This window comes from Pleurodeles waltl, chromosome 7, assembly GCF_031143425.1.
Source record: "Pleurodeles waltl isolate 20211129_DDA chromosome 7, aPleWal1.hap1.20221129, whole genome shotgun sequence".
Classification (NCBI taxonomy): Eukaryota; Metazoa; Chordata; class Amphibia; order Caudata; family Salamandridae; genus Pleurodeles; species Pleurodeles waltl.
The window spans coordinates 1,025,073,018-1,025,097,280 of record NC_090446.1 but is presented as its reverse complement, the minus strand read 5'-3'; the positions used below and the strand labels follow the sequence as shown (position 1 = coordinate 1,025,097,280).

The 24,263-nt window shown below is 48.4% G+C and overlaps 1 protein-coding gene across 1 annotated transcript in view; it reads right to left on the bottom strand.

Moving 5' to 3' along the window:
• The window catches only part of LOC138245863 (ATP-binding cassette sub-family A member 9-like), a 2,236,336-nt gene that overhangs the window by 750,569 nt on the left and 1,461,504 nt on the right, over positions 1 to 24,263 (bottom strand). Inside the window, exon 27 of the mRNA XM_069199841.1 lies at positions 13,128 to 13,196. Coding sequence (XP_069055942.1) covers positions 13,128 to 13,196 — 69 coding nt within the window. The remainder of the gene's footprint in view (positions 1 to 13,127; positions 13,197 to 24,263) is intronic.

Below are 24,263 nucleotides of genomic sequence, written 5' to 3'. Positions count from 1 at the left end.
TCAATTTTTGCGATTTCTTATTTTTGGTCTGCAAATGCCTTTCATGCATCTCAGACCACGTTTTTGCACTCGCAAACGGCCGATTTTTGCGATTTGCACTGTTTGTGAGTGCAAAAAAAAGTTTCATACATCTGCCCCTAATTTTCTAAATTTGTCTGTTACAGCTAAATGGAGTAACATTTTGGAATATGCCTTGCGTGGATACTTAAAGATATATGTGATATTTTTGATGATGGATGGCAACATTTTCTCAGGCATTACATTTGCCATTGCTGTATTTTGTCCTGCCATTTAAAAATCAATGTTGTGTACAACAAGGGATATTACATAGGATAGGACCTTAGTCTATATTTTGTTTGGTGCATGAAGATGTGTGGGAATAAGACATATATTCACACACTGTATCTCTTGCATTGCATGTGATCACTTGCTTGGAGCCATATTTGAGGAGCTCTCAAGTTACAGGCACATATCTAATTGACAGAGATTACACCTTTGCCTATTCTCAAGGTCATCACTCTCTTCTTGTTTTCTTTTCATTGTTTTCCTCCCCTTCTATCCTCGTATCTCTAAAGCTTTTTATAATACATCTTGTATACTTTATATAGTGAGTTTCAAAGCTGGACTAAGAACTTTGGTAAGGTCTCCCCACACAAAATTGACATGTCCTTATCTTGAATGACTGAAGTATGTCACGTAATATGGCCGGAGTTCATGGCATTTTGTCTTGTATGTAGCACACGGCCTTTTTCTATGACTATGCTTTATGTAGAGTTCCAGCTCCCACATTTATTTATTTTTCTACTGGTACCTTTCATGTGGCAAAAGCACGCACCTCAGTTATATTTTGAGGCACAAGTACGGATTCGAATATTTCAAATTCTTAAACCTAAAACAGTTTTTATGATGTAGGCTATCTACAGATTACAGGGCTCCTAGCCCTCCTGAAGTATGTCTATCATTTATATTACGCTAAAACACGCACCCAGCTTTAAAATGATGAGGCAGAGGGTTTCCCTCTACACACTTAGGCCTTCATTACAACCCTGGCAGTCGGTGTTAAAGCGACGGTAACACCGCCACCAGGCCGGCGGTTAGGAAAATGGGATTACCACCACGGTGAAAACTGCCAACATAGACAGCCACTTTAACACTCCGACCACCACGGCGGTAGCAACAAACCCTGTGGCGGTCACCGCCAACAGACAGGCAGAAGACAATGTACTGCCCACACTATTATGAGAGGCCAATCTGCCAGCTTTTCCGCGGCGGTACCAACGCCATCAAAAGCACGGCGGAAACAGTACAATGAAGGGGAACCACTCACCTTCCGACACTCCACGAAGAACCAGGACGCCATGGAGCCCGAATTGCATATCCTCCCCATGTTGGTGTATCTACTAATACACCAGGAAGTAGAAAGAAGGCGGCAGCGGCGATGACCGTGAGTACTGCACCTAGCACACAGGGGAGGGGAGGAGGGAAAAGAGAGTGACATACACACGCGACACGCAACACCCCCACCCTCATCCACAACAACATACACACCAACACAGCCAACAACATTACTGATACACCCCATCACCCCCTGGAAGAACGCAAGGACAAAAGGAAATTAGTTTAACCAGTGTTATATTCAAACATTCAGATATAGCAATAGATTCTTAAATATTCAGTATATACAAATATTTACATTATGTACACTAGGCCGTACACTGTCCCTTGTAAATGTCCATGCACCAGTGGTCCCAAAAAGCATGGGTGAAGCCCACACATGACACCTGCCTCAAAAGGAGAGAACACTGCAGGGGCATCAGGTCGAAAAAAACACAGGCACCTCAGGGGGAAGAGGAGGGGGGGCACCTCAGCCGGATGATGGTACGACGCCACTGCTCCTCGAGGGGCCTCCATGCCCACCGCCTGGACCTGGGGAGTGCAAGGCCGCAGTCTTTCAAGTGGGTGGTTTGCCCACTGCTTGCTCCTGGGAAGTGCAAAGCCACAGTCTCTCAAGTGGGTGATATGTTCCACTGGTTCTGGAGGGGGCCTTGTGCCCAGAGTGCTTCATCCTGCCAAGGATTTGGTGAGTGGATGCCTTTCTCCATTGGTTCTGGAGGGGGCCTTGTGCCCAGGGTGCTTCATCCTGCCAAGGATTTGGTGAGTGGATGCCTTTCTCCACTGGTTCTGGAGGGGACCTTGTGCCCAGAGCGCTTCATCCTGCCAAGGATTTGGTGAGTGGATGCCTTTCTCCACTGGTTCTGGAGGGGGCCATGTGCCCAGAGCGCTTCATCCTGCCAAGGATTTGGTGAGTGGATGCCTTTATCCACTGGTTTTGGAGGGGCCTTGTGCCCAGAGAACTTCATCCTGCCAAGGATTGGGTGAGTGGATGCCTTTCTCCACTGGTTCTGGAGGGGGCCTTGTGCCCAGAGTGCTTCATCCTGCCAAGGATTTGGTGAGTGGATGTCTTTCTCCACTGGTTCTGGAGGGGGCTTTGTGCCCAGTGATGCTGCACCTGGGGTGTGGCAGTTAATATCCTCTCACCTGGGTGTCTGAGCCACGAGATGTACATGGAACAAGTAGCATGATACTCCATGGAGGCAGACTCACACTCCATTCTGCGGCGACTTAGGCTGCCAACTGCTGGTCGTGCCAGTGCTGGTGGTGGTGCCTCAAGTGGCGTGTCCAGGGTCCAGGACGTCACCTGCAGCCTCGGACGGCTGCCCACTGGTGATGCTGCTGACGTCCGATATACTGGTACTGACTGGGCACGTGGCAGTGCAGATGGTGGTGCAGGTGGCGGTGGTTTGAGCAGAGATGCTGCTGGTGCTGGCCTTGGTGCAGGTGTCTGTTGTGGTGGAGGGAGACATCATACCGACTCCTGCAGCCTCGGATGGCTGATCCTTGGGGAGGGTGCTGCAGACTGACATTGTAGCAGCGGCGGTGCATGTGGCGGTGCAGGTGGCGGTCGTTGCGGCGGTGGTGACTGTGGTACAGGTCGCTGGCATCCCTGAGGAAATGGTGGTCACCAGCCCCTCACTAGGAGGCATTGTGCCCTGAGGTGACTTGCCCTTTGTCTTGTGGCCCTTCCCCTCCTTGGCAGTCACTGCTGGGACTTTGGCACTGTCCTCTCTGTTTGGGTGAGGCCTTGCTGGGTGGGTGGTGTGTCCTTCCCCTGCTCGAAGCTGGCCCCTTTTTTACTTTGGCAGGTGGCGGAATCCCTTTTTTACCTTGGCAGGTGGCGGAATCGGGTGGTCCTTCACATCTGTAGGTGGCACACTGGCAGCTCTGAAGGGTGCCCCCTTCGATCCACCCCGACTTGCACGAATCACAGCAGATGCAGATGTAGTGGCTGAGGTGCTGGGCTGGGATCTAAACATCCTGGCCCTAGGGGATGGACGGTGGGGGGGAGGTGTAGGGAAGAGGTTCAAGTTAGCTAGGAAAAGTTGTTTAGACACACTGGGACAGGAAGATGGAGGAAGAGGTAGTGGTTGTAGGAGGTGTACGTCTGCTGAGTTTGGGTGAAGGTGCTTGGGCTGGAGGCTGTTGTGAGGTGGATGGCTGTTGGGTGGGTGTGTGCCTGTGTTTGTGTACTTTGGGTGGAGGGCTCACAGACACACTGGGAGAGGACACAGGGGATGTGTGAATGGTAGTGGGGGTTGTGATTGAACGGGAGTGGTCTGTTGTGATGGGTGTGCTTGTGATGGAGGCAGTGGCTGATGATGTAGTGCATGCAGGTGTGAGTGGAGAATAGACTGGGAGGGAGGTGGAGGATGTGGAGGAGGGGGACACAGTGGAGTAAGTGGATGTTGGTATGTGTGCATGGGTATGGTGCTTGTGTGAATGCCTGTTTGATGTGTGGTGCTTATGTTTTCCTGAGCCACTTTTGTCTGTTAATGTGTGTGCATGCTGGTCTGAAGGTGTGCTTGGGATAGGCTGAGGTACAGGGGATTGGGTCGGGGAAGTGGAAGTTGGAGGGTGGAAACAGGGACAATGGCTGCCATCAGTGCTGAGGCCAGAGCCTGAATTGCTCTCGGTTGGGCCGCCACACCAGAATGAATGCCCTCCAGGTATGCATTTGTTTGCTGCAAATGCCTCTCGACACCCTGGGTGGGATTCAGAATGGTTGACTGCCCAACAGTGAGAGATCTCAGGAGGCCAATAGCCTCCTCACTGAGGACAGCAGGGCTGACTGGGGCAGGGCCTGAGGTGCCTGGGGCGAAGGAGATGCCCACCCTCCTGGGTGAGCGGGCACGGGAGCTGCTGGGAGGGCGGTGCTGGTGGGGGGGTGGCGGCTGTACCTGTTGTTGGGGTGGCCACAGAGGTGTCCGCCACCGCTAGGGAGCTACCATCAGAGGAGGAGTCGCTGTCGCTGGTACCCCCTCCTGTCCCCGTCGTGGAGCTCCCCTCGCCCTCCGTACAACTGGTGCCTTCACCCTCTGTGGATTCAGCATCCTGGGCCATGTGGGATGCAGCTCCCTCCGTCGCCGGTGCCTCTGCTCCTTCGCCAAATGATGCTAATGCACACAAGGACAGGGTAACAACACAAGAAGGGGGAGACAGAGGATACACTTGGTCAATGCCAGCAACACCACTACCGTTGGCGGACACCACACACACTTAGCTGCCCTGTACACTAGGCCTTGCCCAAACGATGACTATGATAGTCACCACCCCATGGGGTACAATGCCTAACGCCTACACATGCACACCTGACACGCACAGGACTCTGCACACTAGTAGCTGCACAAATGTACCATTGGGGTGGGGTGCTTCTGAGCCTGCAAACAAGAGACCTACCCTGGCATGACCACCCTGGCCTAGGGGCACCCACAGCCCACACACCCCACCCAGATCCCTCCTAAACTGCGCAGAGTCAGCTTTATGGTACTGTACTCACCCCCTGTGGCTGCTGTGATGCCCTTAAGCGCCCATCCAACTCCGGATAGGCCACTGCCAGGATGCGGAACATCAGGGGGGTCATGGTGCGACGGGCACCCCTTCCACGTTGGGAGGAAAGGAAATTACTCACCCCTCCGGACCGTCATACTCATTGCCCACCAGTTCCAACCCATGCCCTGATGCACATACACTAACCATCCTCACATGCAGCACTCAGCCCCCCCCAATATGTGGCTTCCATCCACACCACTCAAAACAGGCATTGCCCACACATCATGCTCACAGTGTACTCACCTGTTTGTCTGGAGGACCGTAGAGTAGCGTGTACTGGGGGAGGACCCCATCCACCAGTTTGTCCAACTCCTCCGCAGTGAAGGCAGGGGCCCTTTCCCCAGACACTGTAGCCATTGTCGCTTCCAGACTCAGGTCACAGCAGCACTTGCAGTGTAGGTCCTCTCCTGTTGATGGTCAGGTATCAAGTGAGTGAGCAGATAGAAAATGGCGGTCACGTCCGCGGCTGTGCGTACCGTCACCGCCGGCGTACATGGCCATTGGCTCCTGAAACCCATAGGGCACAATGATAACCAAGGCTGAGTTGCAAGGCGGTCTTCGACCGCCCACCGCGACACTGCACAACGCCACCGCAGTTACCTCATTTCCCCATGTCCCTTCTCACAAGTCAGGCAGCCGCCATTTCAGGGGTGCACATGGCATGGCACCTAACTGCGTCACACCACATAGTGGAACATTTACGGACTAACTATTTCACACACAGATTTACTAAGATTACTGCAGACACAGATGTGCTACCTATGTGGTAATTTACCCTCTGCCCACCGTTCTCCTCCATAGGCTATAACAGCTGGGGCAGATGATGAGATGGCGGTATCCTCTGGTGTACAGACCCCTGGTGGACCTGTCGACAATGGAAGACAGACACATCATATTCACATACAGACTTGATCGTGCCACAATCCAAGAACTGTGTGCCCAATTGGAGCCAGACCTGATGTCAGCAATCCGCCACCCCACAGGTATACCCCCTCTAGTGCAGGTCCTATCAGTGCTCCATTTCCTGGCAAGTGGCTCCTTTCAAACTACAGTGGCCATGGCATCTGGGATGTCCCAGCCAATATTTTCTAATCTGATGACCAGAGTTTTGTCTGCCCTGCTGAAACACATGCACAGCTACATCGTGTTCCCCCTAGGTAGAGGATTTGGCCACTGTGAAAGCTGACTTTTATGCCCTGGGACATGTCCCCAACATCATTGGTGCCATTGATAGTACACATGTGGCATTTGCTCCCCCTTGCAGAAATGAACAGGTGTACAGAAATAGAAAAAGCTACCATTCAATGAATGTGCAAATGTTGTGTTTTGCGGACCAGTACATCTCCCATGTGAATGCCAAGTATCCTGGCTCTGTGCATGACGCCTATGTCTTGCGGAATAGCAGTATCTCTTATGTGATGGGCCAACTCCAGAGGCACCGGGTGTGGCTAATAGGTGAGCCCAAGGTCCCCACACAGTATGAGTAGGTGTCTGGTTATGGGGTAGTCCCTAGGGGTCAGTGTGTGTCTAACAGGTATCCCTCGAAATTTGCAGGTGACTCTGGTTACCCCAACCTCTCATGGCTACTGACCCCAGTGAGGAATGCCAAGAAAAGGGCAGAGGACCACTACAATGAGGCACATGGCCAAACTAGGTGTATTATTGAGAGGACGTTCGGCCTCCTGAAGGCCAGATTCTGGTGCCTCCATCTAACAGGTGGCTCCCTGTAGTACTCACCGAAGAAGGTGTGCCAGATAATCGTGGCATGCTGTATGTTGCACAACCTGGCATTGAGATGCCAGGTGCTTTTCTGCTGGAGGATGAGTCTGGTGATGGTCTTGTGGCAGCGGTGGAGCCTGCTGACAGCGAGGAAGAGGAGGCAGAGGAAGAAGATATTGACAACAGAACGAACATCATCATGTAGTACTTCCAGTGACACACAGGTAAGAGACTGTAACTCTTCCTCACATTTCTGTATACTTTGGGACATTGTACATGTCAGCCTCTTAACCTCTGTCTATGGACACTGACTGTTCCCTTTGGATTTCCTTTTACGAGATCTGGGTACCCTTCTGCTATATGTACTGCTGCCCAACAACTGTCATACATTGGTATGATAAAATGAACATTTACATTGCTATTTGTTGCTAATGTTGTAATTATACATTTGTGAAAGATCAGACTGACTCCAGGTTGGTTTTTGATTACAGGGTGCTTATTTAGGTGCTAATGGGTAGGGGGTATGTGCAAGGGGCTGGGGTGATGGTGGAGGGAGGTCCATGGTAGAGTCCAGTCTATTTGTATCCCAGGTGCATTGTCCAATGGGGCATAGGAAGGGGAGTAATGGCAGTTCAAGTTGGACAGGGTGACATAGTGGGACAGAAGGGTGACAATCAGGAGAGTCTTATTTCCTGCGGGGGTCTTGGCAATGTGCTCTGTCTTCTGCCTGGGTCGCAGGGACAGTTTGCGGGGTGGGGTGCTGGTGACCTGTTGTTCCTGTGGCGGGACCTCCTGTCCACTAGCGCCAATGGAGGTGGAAGGCTGTTCCTCGGTTTGGCTGGTGTCAGGGGCCCTTTGTTGTGCCACTGCCTCCCTCATGGTCTTGCCCATATCAGCCAGCACCCCTGCTATGGTGACCAGGATGGTGTAAATTTTGGTGAGGTTATCACTGATCCCCATGTATTGTCCCTCCTGCAGCCGCTGGGTCTCCTGAAACTTGGCCAGTACTGTGCCCATGGTCTCCAGTGAATGGTGGTATGCTCCCATGATGTTGGAGGGTGCCTTGTGGAGACTGGGTTCTCTGGGCCTGTCCTCCCCCTGTCGCACAGAAGTCCTCCCAGCTTCCCTGTTGTCCTGTGCCTCTGTCCCCTAAACCGTGTGCCCACTGCCACTGACCCCAGGTCCCTGATCGTCCTGGGTTTGTGGGGTTGCCTGGGTCCCTGTAGTGGTGGACACACTGCTGATTGACGTGTCCTGGGGACAGAGGCATGGGCCCGCTGGGTGGGTGCTGTGGTGGTGTTTCCTGAGGGGGGAGGCTCTGTGGTGGTTTGGGACTGTGGCAGGGAAACCGACTGTCCAGAGGTCTCAGATGGGCCAGGATGGGCATCCATATCCAGGAGTACAGAGCTGTTGTCATCACTGTGGGCCTCTTCTGGGGGGGGGACTGGATGTAGCTGGCACCTCCTGTCCGGTGATGTTGGGTAGTGGTCCGGTTGGGATGCAAATGCATTGTTATTGTATCTGTGTGTGCCATCTTGTACAATGGGTGTGTTTCCCTGTATGAATGTGCTTGTACTGTCTCCTTGGCCTGGTATGATTGGTGATTATGTGGGCTGGGTGAGTCTATCGAGTGTGCATGCTGTGGTGATGGGTGTCCATGCAGGTCTGTGATGGGGGTCCATGATTTGTTGTTGCATGCAGGGCTTGGTATTGGGAGGGGTGGGTTGTGCTAGTGGGGTATATGTGAGGTGTTGGAGTGATGGGCGTGAGGGTAGGAGTTTGTGATGGCATGCAGGTAGGATGGGGGTATAAAGTAGTAAAGATTTGCCTTACCACAGTCCAGTCCTCCTGCTACTCCTGCGAGGCCGTCATGATGCATGATCGCCGAGACCTGCTCCTCCCATGTTGTTAGTTGTGGGGGAGGAGGTGGGTGTCCACCGCCAGTCCTCTGTACAGCAATCTGGTGTCTTGAAACCACGGAACCTTCCCCCATAGGTCGTTCCACCTCTTCCTGATGTCATCCCTGGTTCTTGGATGCTGTCCCACGGCGTTTACCCTGTTGACGATCCTCTGCCATAGCTCCATCTTCCTTGCAATGGAGGTCTGCTGCACCTGTGATCCGAATAGCTGTGGCTCTACCAGGATGATTTCCTCCACCATGACCCTTAGCTCCTCCTAAGAAAACCTGGGGTATCTTTGAGGTGCCATAATGTGGTGTGAGTGATGTGTGAGGTGATGTGTGGGGTGATGTGTTGTAATGTGTTATGTGATGTGCGTGGATGGTGTATGTGTGATAGTGCTCTGTGCCTCTGGGTAATGGTGAGGTCTTTGCTTTTCTCTCTCTCTGCTTGTTCTAATTTGTTCGTTGAAAGGGTTGTGGGCAATGTGGGTGGGTGCTTTATAGTGGTGTGAGTGTGTGGGTGTGGTGTGTGTATGTGTGTCAGGTATGTGTATTTCGAATTTTCCAATGTGGTTGGGTTTTGTAAGTGTGTGTGTATTTTGAGCGCGGCGGTGTGTACTGCCAATGGTTTACAGCGGTTGAAAGACCGCTGCGTTGATTCGTGAGTCGTGATACTGTGGGTGTATTCCTGTTGGCCTGACGGTGTGGGTTTTGCTATCACCAGTTTATCACTGACCTTTGGTGTGGCGGACTTGTGTGGGTGTCTGTATAGTGGCAGATTTCTCTGTGTGGGTCATAATTCCTGTAGCGGAATTCCGCCATGGTCATGGTATGTTCGCGGCCGTCACCACTACAGTAAGCGGGATTTACCGCCAGGGTTGTAATGAGGGCCTTAGTAACAATTTTTTCCTTTGAGTGCGGCACGCCGGAGAGATGTCAGGTAAGTAAAATCAGGACTCTTGTTAGCTTTATAAGTTTGGAGTCAGCCTAGTGTAAAATGTATCAGTAGGTGTAATAATACTTGGGGATGACCGGTATCCTTTTTACCTATGCTAACAAACAGTCATTTAATGCTTAACCATGCTTGGTCTTAACTGCAGACACACAATTGAAGGTTTGGGATAATGATGGTCGCATTTTAGATTTATGGACTTGGATAGCTACGCAGCAATCTTTTTGCAACAAGATTTTTTTAGAGCCAATGTATACACGGTGTGCTGTAGGGGAGATCAGCCTTAAGGATGTATCCAGAGTTTATATTAGTTAGGATTTGGCCACAGGTAATATATGTCCTTCACCAAATGTGAATACTGTGACTCAGTACACATTTTGTATCTTTTCAGCTTTGTACTAGGACATATCGTGGTCCAAGGTAAACTTTTGTAGTTCCTTTTGAAGTATTGAATGAAATAGATATTTTTGAGTGATAAGTTCTTTGAGGGTGAAAGTTTTCTTTATTATGTCAATTGCATGATGGGAAGCCGCTCACAACTAAATAAGCGGGTATCGGGATTAGTGATCCAACACAGTGTGCAACTACTTGCCATTATTTCTTCAATGTCCTCATCTTTAATATAGGAATATAATGTTAGTATGTGACACTGTTTTGATCATATAATTGGTTGTAGGTTTAAAGTATGGTTCTATGTGGTATAATTTTTATAGATTGGGGTGATAATTCTGTGATTTTTGTTCTAGGCCCTGAGTTTTTTTGCTCTTCAATTGTTTGCCTTAAAATTCTTTCAATTAATAAGTGGACTTGTTTGATTTGGAACCAATTTATCATTGAGTTTGAATATTAGAGGTAATCGACTTTTAGGTCTCTACATCTCATTCACTCAAGGGTGCTTGAGTGTTTTCTAACCAAACTTCTAATTGACGGCCAACCTCTTGCTTATTTTACTCTGTTTTCGGGTTCATCATCCATAGATACTATGGGACGTTTGGTATGGTGGCATGTAATATTAATGCATGCGTCTATCTTTGATTTTTGGACATAGCATTTGCTATGCATATATTTTTTCTTAGGGGTATTTCGGCACTTTGATTCACATTTTTATCTCTTCATTCACTTGGACTATGGGTGAATGAACATAATCTTCAAGTTGCATTGCTATTTAAGGTATTTTGTCTGTGTCTTTATCTTTTGTGCACAATTGATTAGCCATGAGAAAGTCCCTAGTATGGTGCAAAACGTTTGTTGGCGGAAACATCTACGTGCCATCATCATTGTAAACAACATATGAAACCAATGGCCTGTTTTGTATGGAAGATGAAGTAAAACATTTACCTCCGGAGCAACGCATTGAATTGGATTATTTGCATTTTGGAAAAAGGAGAAAACATTTTTCATAAGGAACTGACTTTATTAACTATGGCTAGGGGTTCACAATAAGGATTGAATACAAACGTACAATTGGACTGTTCTGCTATCTAACATTATTTAAACATGGAGCTTAGCCTGCAATGAGGGACCTAGATTTGCGCATGCAGGCAAGACTATTACAGTGTTTAAGACTTTATAACTAAGGATTAAAAATAAATTGAACCAATTTGTTTCTCTAATGAGTAAGTTTGTTTTGAATTATCTGCACCTGTCCCAATCCTCGCCTATTGTATTTAACTCAACCAGAGTGAAAAGGAAAGGGAAGATATGGAGAAGTGGGGTGTAGTGCTTGACTGTTAGATGCAGTTGCGGCTCACTGTGCGTTACAGGGGTGGGGCACCGTGGGGGGGGGCAAAAACATTCAAATGAAAAAAAGTTTTAAAAACTTACCTACTCCGCCACACAGCTCCTCTGTCCCCTCAGCAGGCAGAGGCTTGCAGCTTGCCCTGCGGCCAATCCTGACACTGCTCGGAGTAGTATTAGGATTGGCTGCAGTGCCCAGCCAGGGGGCTACAAGGTAGACTGGGAGCCTGTGTCTGCTTTCTCCACCCGGCTGTGGGAGAGAGCACAGTGTGCTACGGCGGATTCTAAGGCTATTAGAACATTCTGACACACAGGGCAGAATGTTCTATTAAAAAAAAAAAATGTTCACGGAGCCCGAGGGGATTAAAATCCCCTCGGGCTCCGTGAGGCTTTGTTCACAGCTGTTGCTGTGAACAAAGCAAACATTGGAATGTTGGCGCTGCAGGCTTTTACCAGCCAGTAAAAGCCCGCAGCACTCCATTGTTTACAATGGAGCCCCCGGCATTCCAATGTTCTAATTACGTTTAAATGCTATGTGTTTGCTCAAATTAACTGTAGGCCTCAAGTTAGCGAGTTCTAGGCCTTAGTAATGCACAGGCTCATATTAAAAATGCTATGCCAGAATAAAATATGATCTTATGTTTAGTGAATAATAAAGATGTATTGTTCTAACTGAAGGTTGACCAAATCATAACAATAGAAAAATGTTTTCTTGTGAGGAAATGTTTGTAGAAAAAATGTTAACTCGAAGTGTGAGAAAGTGATGTTCCCAGGAACTAACAATGGATGTACTGACGGAAGTACAGACGAATACTAAAATAGTTTCTTGATGAGTCGAACGATGTGTGCAGAAGAAGAGGAGCCAATCATCAACCTATGAAAGACTGTTTAGTTATATCTTAGATTTGAAATACTAATTCTATTGGACTAATGGCTATTGCATGATTCTTTGACCAATGACAATGAGGGACAACTTTAACTTAACTGGACTGTACTGAGAGGTGTGAGCTGCTACTAGAGCCATTATTATTATAGACAATAGTATAGTTTATTAATGCCGTTCTGCTGATAGATTCATTACTGATGAAGTGTACGTGCCTTTGATTTTTCTCTCACTTAGAGAATTTTGATCTTTAACTTTACTTTGCTTAGACTTCTGATGCTAAATGCTCCTATCATAGACATTACTTTTTAATGGTTACAGTCCCCGATTCTGAAACATTACCCCTTGACATGTCCCGTTGCTGATGCTGATCTAACTGTTGTCCGCCTGATGAAGATTATCACAGCTTGCTGATCCATCAAGAAAGGTATAACACATTGCTAATGTCTTTATTGATGATTTTTTTTCTAGTTATCAACTATTGCTCTTGATAGAGCCATAGTTAGATGTTTTCCAAATTCATGTTGACTATATCTTTTTGCATGATCCCCAAAAATGCTGATGCTAATATGAAGTTAGTGAGGTTTTCTCCATCCAACTACATTGCTATTTGATGTTGCTCAATTGCTGACTTCAAATGTATGTTATTTCCATTGTGCAATTACTCTTATTTTTGGTTTGTACTTTGGATTTAGAGGGATGAGTTATTAATGCCTTAGTCAAGTTCAGATATTTTAGAAGATTCGATCTTCTAATGCGTCCCCTTATCAACTAATAAGCCAAATAAGGTCAGACGCGCTTGCACTGCTCTGACTCAAATGTTATGTTGTGACCCAAATAGTACTATTTTTATTGTTATTAATATTTTTTGCTACTTAGGGAAAAGTCCCTTTCCCTCCGATCGATCATATGTTAATATTTCCACAGTGAACACATCTGTCAGAGTAGCAAACATTATTAATACTATATTAAAGAAAAAGCTTTCTTACAGCCACTACAGGTATGATGATTGACTGGTTCCCACCGGCGTAAGCTTCCATTTCTATACCTTCACTGTTCTGCATGAGAAAGAAACATACAGTAGCAGTCACAAAACAAGAAACCAGTTGTAAATATGAGCAAATGAAATTTTCATTCTTAAGTGGAAAACTGCTAATTAATATATTTCTGTAAAGCGAAAGATAACTGAATCCTGGCAGATAGTATTTTCTAGTATAAATGGGGCACTGTTTTCACTAGGTAGGTTCACTGAATCATAAATAACATAAACACTTTTAAAAAGTATTTGATCTTTTTCGACACTCTTATTTAACTTTGCTAAATTTTATCTAGCTTTTTGCAACAATTTAAAACTGTGATCCACTTTAAGCACATTCACTCTCTTTACATAACAAGAAAAAAACAGCCCGTATAGAAAATGGAAAGATTCAGACTGACTAAATGGGTGATTCATTTTTATACTAAAATGTTTATGCTGGATGAGAATGTTTCAGTTCTTCAATCCACAACCAGTAAAGACAAACTGGAATCTCCCCTCAAGGCTAACGGACAGATCGACTCTGGTGCTGGTAGAATCAGAACATTGTGAGCAGATGGATTAGGGTGGGTGATTTAGAAGTCCTAATCAGGGTTTTTTCATTCTGTCCATGTGTTCACGTCCAGGGTTAACTTTTAGATTTTTCTACAATCTGACGAACTTCGATTCCTTCCAACCAATGGCTGATACGTGGAAGTTCCTTGATGGGTTGGTGCAGCAATTTGAATGTATCATGTGTCAGACACAACACGAGATGCTAGCTAGGCACGAGACTTATCCTCCGGATCCAGCCACTCCCTTTGATTACATGTCTGGTAGCTGAATAGATGCGCAAGAACATTATTTTGAATCTGCCTTGAATGGCTTCGATGTTTTCTGTTCAAGGCGTGAGAAAAAAAAGTATGCTGGGTATTGCAGCAAAGAATGCACTCTCTGTCAGTTACAGACAATCAAATGTATCAGTCCTATTTAGCTTCTATGTCGAGATTAAGTGTACGGAATCTTGTATACTTTCTACGAATACTTCTTCTATGGGCTTATAGGCATTTAATTTGCTAGTTTCAGTGTCATTTAAATTTTAAAATCCTTCTGTGCTAGTGGTCAATGCTTCCTCCTTGTCCCTCCCTTGGAGCACCAGCCAACTACTATATCCTTGTGCTTTGTCTGTTCATTTAGTGTGTTGTGGGACTACTTTCTTGTTTGATTGCTGCTGGTGCTACTGTGTGCAGTGAGTTCACTTAATCTCCTCGTGCTGTCTGCAGACTAAGGAAAACAGGCTCCAGATCACTGCTCCAGGCTTTCCGTCATAAACCAGCTTGCAAAGGTTGTTCTTTTCTCCTCACATTTGTCGAAGAGCACCCAGTGCATTCTATTAATTAAGACTTGCATGAGAAGGGAGTCATGAGAAAGGATCTCAGTATTGCTCCATTACACAAAGAGGCCTCCGGCCAGTCCTCCTGTCAGGCATGGTCTTGCAAAAAGGCCAGTTGAATATTAAGAGCCGTCTCGGGGCTTCTCTTTAACAGCTGCTATTTGTTTGATCTTTGATGTCCTTGGCAGTCTAGTCTCGGGCTGTGTAGTCTCGAGGTGACACTTCTGTATCTCCTCCTTTATCAGCAGCAGTAAACGGCCCCATTGCTTAATGAAGGGCATGACACAATCTCACTTTTAACCTTAAATATGGGAAGGTGGCCACGCCGGCATCCAAGATGGCTGCACGATTGTGACGCTCAAGCTGCAGGTGCCCATGAATGTGGTTATGGGGCACAGAACCTCCCCATGTCCACTAAAGTTCCTGCGGCACTATGAAGGGAGGACCACTGGCCTTGATCCTGTGCACCTGCGAGCTCCGATGGCAGACGGGGACATGGCTCCATTGGTGATAGCTGCACGGTCACGGAGCGCTCATGGCCCAGCGGCTTCCACTGCTGATGGCTTCCGGCCTGACTTGCTGGGCTACCTGCAACACCTAATTCCAGAGGGTTGCAGAGATTTTGCCGAGATCCCCCGTTTGCAGATTAGGGGATCTCAGATCGGCATATGGCCCGCAATGTGGCATGCATACCTGAACCCTGGTGGCATACACATCGCTTCTCATGAGGGCGGCTGCCTGCGCCTTGCCGGCCAAGGGCCCTGGGGCTTGCGTGGCCTCACGGGGGCACAGATGACCAGCGCCGGGACCTGTGGTGAGTGCGCTGGAGCAGAGACTCTGGGAAGCGTCTGGGGGACTCCTTCAGCCCCCAGTTGGCAGCCCCCCCGAGCTGCAGTGCCTCAGCTGGGGCCTGACCATTGCCCGGATGGTTGGCACGGGTGCCAGAGGTGGGTGGTGGTTAGCCGCCTGCTTTCCTCGGACTGACTGCTGTGTGTGAGGCTCTGAGGGCCAGGCCTCGCGGATTGCGGCCTGCCCCGGTCATGATGCCTGTGGTAGTGGCTTGCTGTCGGTGAGAGCAGGTGGACACAGGTTCTCACACGCCCCTTGCAGATCGGGGGGTGAAAGAAGTGACTGACTGCCCGGGCCTTTCATCCCGCCATGCCACCACCTGCACTTTTCAGCCACTGATAGCCTCAGATGCTGGGGGCTGGCCACCTATCTTCTTTACGACAAACCCTGCAGGCCCCCCATTTCGCCTTCTGTGCCTGACTGGGCATTACAACACACCAGTCAAGACTTACAGCGGCGAGCTAGTCTCCTTATCGCACCTCCTTCAAGGAGAAGGGTGACACACAACTGCGTAAGCTTCCCTTTGAAAGGGCAGAGTGGGTCAAAGATCCTGGAGTGACACCTAGATCATCCCCCCAAAGCCCGTACCGGTTGATGTGCGATTCCACAACCGGGAAAACTGCAATAATGGTAGAATTGCATGGTGGTTTTGGCTCCATTGATGATGGTTTTGATGCAATAGCGAGGAGACTGGACCACATGGGTGAAAAGAGCCACCATCGTGCCACTCGCCTGGATGGCGCAGAGGAGCGCATCTCCAGCATCGAAGATGGCACCACATCCCTCACCAACATGGTGGATAAAATGGAGTGCCTCCTTAAGACAATGGCAATTAAGATCAAAGACTTGGAAGCCAGATGATCCAGGAATACCACTCGCATAACTGGTGTTGCAGAGTATACCAGCATGGGCTGTCCAGACCAGTTTGTGGAACTGCTCAAGTGCCAAAGCTTTATGGAGACATTTGTGGTTGAGAGAGCCCATTGTTCCCTGGGCCCCCAGCAGCCCTCCTTGACACCTCATCGCCTGGCTACTTAATTTCCAGGGTAGAGATAAACTAGCTCATGAACGTGCCTATTGAGCTAAGAGGGAGACTCTATTTCCATCTACCCTGACTTCACAATGGTGCAGGAGGCCTGTCACAAATTCTAAGATGTTAAAACATTGCTCTGAAAAAAGGTGATCAGATATGGTATGTTATACCCTGCCAGACTGCATATTGATGCTGGGGGAAAGGCCCGAATCTTCGATAACCTACCTGAGGTACAACAATGGCACAGCCTCCTCTCCTGAGCACGCATCAAACTGTGCCGCAGGTGTTTAGCGAGTTTCTTCCAGGAAGGATCTCTTTGGCATCTGAACTGATACAGAGATAAAGCCTGGGACAGTTCACTGCATGATAGGACACCTGTGCCGTGATGTTGATTAATGGTTTGATGTTTAAATTCTTCATGGACTTTACCCTGCTTACAACTGCCTGAAACCAATAATTAACACTGTTATACATCATTATATCTTCAGGCCACCAATGGCCGGGGTGTTGCCCCACCCTGTGGTATTTACCACGTTGAATGTATTCTGCAATGTATGTTTGTTTTTCTTAATACAATTCACTGAGCTAATTCGGCACCGTGTGGGCGGGGGTGTTATTGGTATCCTTGTTCTTACGTTGGTTGTTTATAGAGGGGCTAATTATGCACCACAGAAATGCTCACCCAACCAATACAACCAGCAAGTTACCAATGACCATGACCACCATGGCTTAACCCCTTCGCTGCCAGGCCTTTTCCCCCTCCTGTGCCGAGCCTTTTTTTGGCTATTTGGAGCAGTTCGCGCTTAGGCCCTCATAACTTTTTGTTCACATAAGCTACCCACGCCAAATTTGCGTCCTTTTTTTCCAACATCCTAGGGATTCTAGAGGTACCCAGACTTTGTGGGTTCCCCAGAAGGAGGCCAAGAAATTAGCCAAAAAACAGTGAAAATTTCGTTTTTTTAAAAAAAATGGGAAAAATGGGCTGCAGAAGAAGGCTTGTGGTTTTTCCCCTGAAAAGGGCATCAACAAAGGGTTTGCGGTGCTAAAATCACCAGCTTCCCAGCTTTCAGGAACAGGCAGACTTGAATCAGAAAACCCAATTTTTCAACACAATTTTGGCATTTTACTGGGACATACCCCATTTTTACGATTTTTTGGCCAATAAATGACCTGCACCCTGCAGTGGGTTTTCATTCTATGCCGGGTATACAGCAATTCATTTGCTGAAATACAAAGAGTAAAAAATTGCTATCAAGAAAACCTTTGTATTTCCAAAATGGGCACAAGATAAGGTGTTGAGAAGCAGTGGTTATTTGCACATCTCGGAATTCTGGGGTGCCCATACTAGCATGTGAATTACAGGGCATTTCTCAAATAGACGTCTTTTTTACACACTGTCTTACATTTGGAAGGGAAAAATGTAGAGAAAGACAAGGGGCAATAACACTTGTTTTGCTATTCTATGTTCCCCCAAGTCTCCCGATAAAAATGATACCTCAATTGTGTGGGTAGGCCTAGCGCCCGCGACAGGATATGCCCCAAAACACAACGTGGACACATCACAGAAAACAGAGCTGTTTTTAGCAAAGTGACTACCTGTAGATTTTGGCCTCTAGCTCAGCCGCCACCTAGGGAAACCTACCAAACCTGTGCATTTCTGAAAACTAGAGACCTAGGGGAATCCAAGATGGGGTGACTTGTGTGGCTCGGACCAGGTTCTGTTACCCAGAATCCTTTGCAAACCTCAAAATGTGGCTAAAAAACCACATGTTCCTCACATTTCTGTGTCAGAAAGTTCTGGAATCTGAGAGGAGCCACAAATTTCCTTCCACCCAGCGTTCCCCCACGTCTCCCGATAAAAATGATACCTCACTTGTGTGGGTAGGCCTAGCGCCCGCGACAGGAAACGCCCCAAAGCGCAACGTGCACACAGCCAAATTTTTTAAGGAAAACAGAGGTGTTTTTTGCAAAGTGCCTACCTGTAGATTTTGGCCTGTAGCTCAGCCGCCACCTAGGGAAACCTACCAAACCTGTGCATTTCTGAAAACTAGAGACCTAGGGGAATCCAAGATGGGGTGACTTGTGTGGCTCGGACCAGGTTCTGTTACCCAGAATCCTTTGCAAACCTCAAAATTTGGCTAAAAAAACTCATGTTCCTCACATTTCTGTGGCAGAACGTTCTGGAATCTGAGAGGAGCCACGAATTTCCTTCCACCCAGCGTTCCCCCACGTCTCTCGATAAAAATGATACCTCACATGTGTGGGTAGGCCTAGCGCCCGTGACAGGAAACGCCCCAAAGCGCAACGTGGACACAGCCAAATTGGTGAAGGAGAACAGAGGTGTTTTTTACAAAGTGCCTACCTGTAGATTTTGGCCTGTAGCTCAGCCGCCACCTAGGGAAACCTACCAAACCTGTGCATTTCTGAAAACTAGAGACCTAGGGGAATCCAAGATGGGGTGACTTGTGTGGCTCGGACCAGGTTCTGTTACCCGGAATCCTTAGCAAACCTCAAAATTTGGCTAAAAAAACACATGTTCCTCACATTTCTGTGGCAGAAAGTTCTGGAATCTGAGAGGAGCCACGAATTTCCTACCACCAAGCATTCCCCCAGGTCTCCCGATAAAAATGGTACCTCACTTGTGTGGGTAGGCCTAGCGCCGTGACAGGAAATGCCCCAAAGCGCAACGTGGACACAGCCAAATTGGTGAAGGAAAACAGAGGTGTTTTTTGAAAAGTGTCTACCTGTAGATTTTAGCCTGTAGCTCAGCCGCCACCTAGTGAAACCTACCAAACCTGTGCATTTCTGAAAACTAGAGACCTAGGGGAATCCAAGATGGGGTGACTTGTGTGGCTCGGACCAGGTTCTGTTACCCAGAATCCTTTGCAAACCTCAAAATTTGGCTAAAAAAACACATGTTCCTCACATTTCTGTGGCAGAAAGTTCTGCAATCTGAGAGGAGCCACAAATTTCCTTCCACCCAGCGTTCCCCCACGTCTCCCGATAAAAATGATACCTCACTTGTGTGGGTAGGCCTAGCGCCCGCGACAGGAAACGCCCCAAAGCGCAACGTGGACACATCCAAATTGGTGAAGGAAAACAGAGGTGTTTTTTGCAAAGTGCCTACCTGTAGATTTTGGCCTGTAGCTCAGCCGCCACCTAGGGAAACCTACCAAACCTGTGCATTTCTGAAAACTAGAGACCTAGGGGAATCCAAGATGGGGTGACTTGTGTGGCTCGGACAAGGTTCTGTTACCCAGAATCCTTTGCAAACCTCAAAATTTGGCTAAACAAACACATGTTCCTCACATTTCTGTGGCAGAAAGTTCTGGAATCTGAGAGGAGCCACGAATTTTCTTCCACCCAGCGTTCCCCCACGTCTCCCGATAAAAATGATACCTCACTTGTGTGGGTAGGCCTAGCGCCCGTGACAGGAAACGCCCCAAAGCGCAACGTGGACACAGCCAAATTGGTGAAGGAAAACAGAGGTGTTTTTTGCAAAGTGCCTACCTGTAGATTTTGGCCTGTAGCTCAGCCGCCACCTAGGGAAACCTACCAATCCTGTGCATTTCTGAAAACTAGAGACCTAGGGGAATCCAAGATGGGGTGACTTGTGTGGCTCGGACCAGGTTCTGTTACCCAGAATCCTTTGCAAACCTCAAAATTTGGCTAAAAAAACACATGTTCCTCACATTTCTGTGGCAGAAAGTTCTGGAATCTGAGAGGAGCCACGAATTTCCTTCCACCCAGCGTTCCCCCACGTCTCCCGATAAAAATGATACCTCACTTGTGTGGGTAGGCCTAGCGCCCGCGACAGGAAACGCCCCAAAGCGCAACGTGGACACATCCAAATTGGTGAAGGAAAACAGAGGTGTTTTTTGCAAAGTGCCTACCTGTAGATTTTGGCCTGTAGCTCAGCCGCCACCTAGGGAAACCTACCAAACCTGTGCATTTCTGAAAACTAGAGACCTAGGGGAATCCAAGATGGGGTGACTTGTGTGGCTCGGACCAGGTTCTGTTACCCAGAATCCTTTGCAAACCTCAAAATTTGGCTAAAAAAACACATGTTCCTCACATTTCTGTGGCAGAAAGTTCTGGAATCTGAGAGGAGCCACGAATTTCCTTCCACCCAGCGTTCCCCCACGTCTCCCGATAAAAATGATACCTCACTTGTGTGGGTAGGCCTAGCGCCCGTGACAGGAAACGCCCCAAAGCGCAACGTGGACACAGCCAAATTGGTGAAGGAAAACAGAGGTGTTTTTTGCAAAGTGCCTACCTGTAGATTTTGGCCTGTAGCTCAGCCGCCACCTAGGGAAACCTACCAAACCTGTGCATTTCTGAAAACTAGAGACCTAGGGGAATCCAAGATGGGGTGACTTGTGTGGCTCGGGCCAGGTTCTGTTCCCAGAATCCTTTGCAAACCTCAAAATTTGGCTAAAAAAACACATGTTCCTCACATTTCTGTGGCAGAAAGTTCTGGAATCTGAGAGGAGCCACGAATTTCCTTCCACCCAGCGTTCCCCCACATCTCCCGATAAAAATGATACCTCACTTGTGTGGGTAGGCCTAGCGCCCGTGACAAGAAACGCCCCAAAGCGCAACGTGGACACAGCCAAATTGGTGAAGGAAAACAGAGGGGTTTTTTGCAAAGAGCCTACCTGTAGATTTTGGCCTGTAGCTCAGCCGCCACCTAGGGAAACCTACCAAACCTGTGCATTTCTGAAAACTAGAGACCTAGGGGAATCCAAGATGGGGTGACTTGTGTGGCTCGGACCAGGTTCTGTTACCCAGAATCCTTTGCAAACCTCAAAATTTGGCTAAAAAAACACATGTTCCTCACATTTCTGTGGCAGAAAGTTCTGGAATCTGAGAGGAGCCACGAATTTCCTTCCACCCAGCGTTCCTCCACGTCTCCCGATAAAAATGATACCTCACTTGTGTGGGTAGGCCTAGCGCCCGCGACAGGAAACGCCCCAAAGCGCAACGTGGACACATCCAAATTGGTGAAGGAAAACAGAGGTGTTTTTTGCAAAGTGCCTACCTGTAGATTTTGGCCTGTAGCTCAGCCGCCACCTAGGGAAACCTACCAAACCTGTGCATTTCTGAAAACTAGAGACCTAGGGGAATCCAAGATGGGGTGACTTGTGTGGTTCGGACCAGGTTCTGTTACCCAGAATCCTTTGCAAACCTCAAAATTTGGCTAAAAAAACACATGTTCCTCACATTTCTGTGGCAGAAAGTTCTGGAATCTGAGAGGAGCCACGAATTTCCTTCCACTCAGCGTTCCCCCACGTCTCCCGATAAAAATGATACCTCACTTGTGTGGGTAGGCCTAGCGCCCGTGACAGGAAACGCCCCAAAGCGCAACGTGGACACAGCCAAATTGGTGAAGGAAAACAGAGGTGTTTTTTGCAAAGTGCCTACCTGTAGATTTTGGCCTGTAGCTCAGCCGCCACCTAGGGAAACCTACCAATCCTGTGCATTTCTGAAAACTAGAGACCTAGGGGAATCCAAGATGGGGTGACTTGTGTGGCTCGGACCAGGTTCTGTTACCCAGAATCCTTTGCAAACCTCAAAATTTGGCTAAAAAAACACATGTTCCTCACATTTCTGTGGCAGAAAGTTCTGGAATCTGAGAGGAGCCACGAATTTCCTTCCACCCAGCGTTCCCCCACGTCTCCCGATAAAAATGATACCTCACTTGTGTGGGTAGGCCTAGCGCCCGCGACAGGAAACGCCCCAAAGCGCAACGTGGACACATCCAAATTGGTGAAGGAAAACAGAGGTGTTTTTTGCAAAGTGCCTACCTGTAGATTTTGGCCTGTAGCTCAGCCGCCACCTAGGGAAACCTATCAAACCTGTGCATTTCTGAAAACTAGAGACCTAGGGGAATCCAAGATGGGGTGACTTGTGTGGCTCGGACCAGGTTCTGTTACCCAGAATCCTTTGCAAACCTCAAAATTTGGCTAAAAAAACACATGTTCCTCACATTTCTGTGGCAGAAAGTTCTGGAATCTGGGAGGAGCCACGAATTTCCTTCCACCCAGCGTTCCCCCACGTCTCCCGATAAAAATGATACCTCACTTGTGTGGGTAGGCCTAGCGCCCGTGACAGGAAACGCCCCAAAGCGCAACGTGGACACAGCCAAATTGGTGAAGGAAAACAGAGGTGTTTTTTGCAAAGTGCCTACCTGTAGATTTTGGCCTGTAGCTCAGCCGCCACCTAGGGAAACCTACCAAACCTGTGCATTTCTGAAAACTAGAGACCTAGGGGAATCCAAGATGGGGTGACTTGTGTGGCTCGGGCCAGGTTCTGTTCCCAGAATCCTTTGCAAACCTCAAAATTTGGCTAAAAAAACACATGTTCCTCACATTTCTGTGGCAGAAAGTTCTGGAATCTGAGAGGAGCCACGAATTTCCTTCCACCCAGCGTTCCCCCACATCTCCCAATAAAAATGATACCTCACTTGTGTGGGTAGGCCTAGCGCCCGTGACAAGAAACGCCCCAAAGCGCAACGTGGACACAGCCAAATTGGTGAAGGAAAACAGAGGTGTTTTTTGCAAAGAGCCTACCTGTAGATTTTGGCCTGTAGCTCAGCCGCCACCTAGGGAAACCTACCAAACCTGTGCATTTCTGAAAACTAGAGACCTAGGGGAATCCAAGATGGGGTGACTTGTGTGGCTCGGAGCAGGTTCTGTTACCCAGAATCCTTTGCAAACCTCAAAATTTGGCTAAAAAAACACATGTTCCTCACATTTCTGTGGCAGAAAGTTCTGGAATCTGAGAGGAGCCACGAATTCCCTTCCACCCAGCGTTCCCCCATGTCTCCCGATAAAAATGATACCTCACTTGTGTGGGTAGGCCTAGCGCCCGCGACAGGAAACGCCCCAAACCGCAACGTGGACACATCCAAATTTGTGAAGGAAAACAGAGGTGTTTTTTGCAAAGTGCCTACCTGTAGATTTTGGCCTGTAGCTCAGCCGGCACCTGGGGAAACCTAGCAAACCAGCGCATTTTTGAAAACTAGAGACCTAGGGGAATCCAAGATGGGGTGATTTGCGGGGCTCTGACCAGGTTCTGTTACCCAGAATCCTTTGCAAACATCAAAATTTGGCCCTCATTTCGGTGAGAGAAAGTTCTGGAATCTGAGAGGAGCCACAAATTTCCTTCCACCCAGCGTTCCCCTAAGTCTCTCCATAAAAATGGTACCTCACTTGTGTGGGTAGGCCTAGCGCCCACGAAAGGAAATGGCCCAAAACACAACGTGGACACACAACAGAGGTGTTTTTTGCAAAGTGCCTACCTGTGGATTTTGGGCTCTAGCTCAGCCGGCCCCAGGGAGGGGGGGGGTCGGGGGGAAATGCCCTAAAATAAATTTGCATCCCCAACCCCCACCCCCCCACCAGGAGCGACCCTCGCCTATGGGGTCGCTCCCCCTGCGTGACATTGGCGCCAAAAAACAAATCCCAGGTGCCTAGTGGTTTCTGCCCCCTTGGGGGCAGATTGACCTAAAATCGAAATGGTCTAAACACAGTTTGCCCCCCAGGGGAGCGACCCTTGTCTGATGGGTCGCTCCCCATCTCCAAAAAAACAAAAAACAAAAAAAAAAAAACACAAAAAAAAAATTTGCCCTGGCAACAAGAGGTTTCTGCCCCCCCCCCTGGGGGCAGATCGGCCTAATAATAGGCCGATCTGCCCCCAGGAGGGGCAGAAATGGCCTAAAATAAATTTGCCCCCCCCTCCCCCGCGGGAGCGACCCTCGCCTATGGGGTCGCTCCCCCTCCGTGACATTGGCGCCAAAAAAACAAATCCCCGGTGCCTAGTGGTTTCTGCCC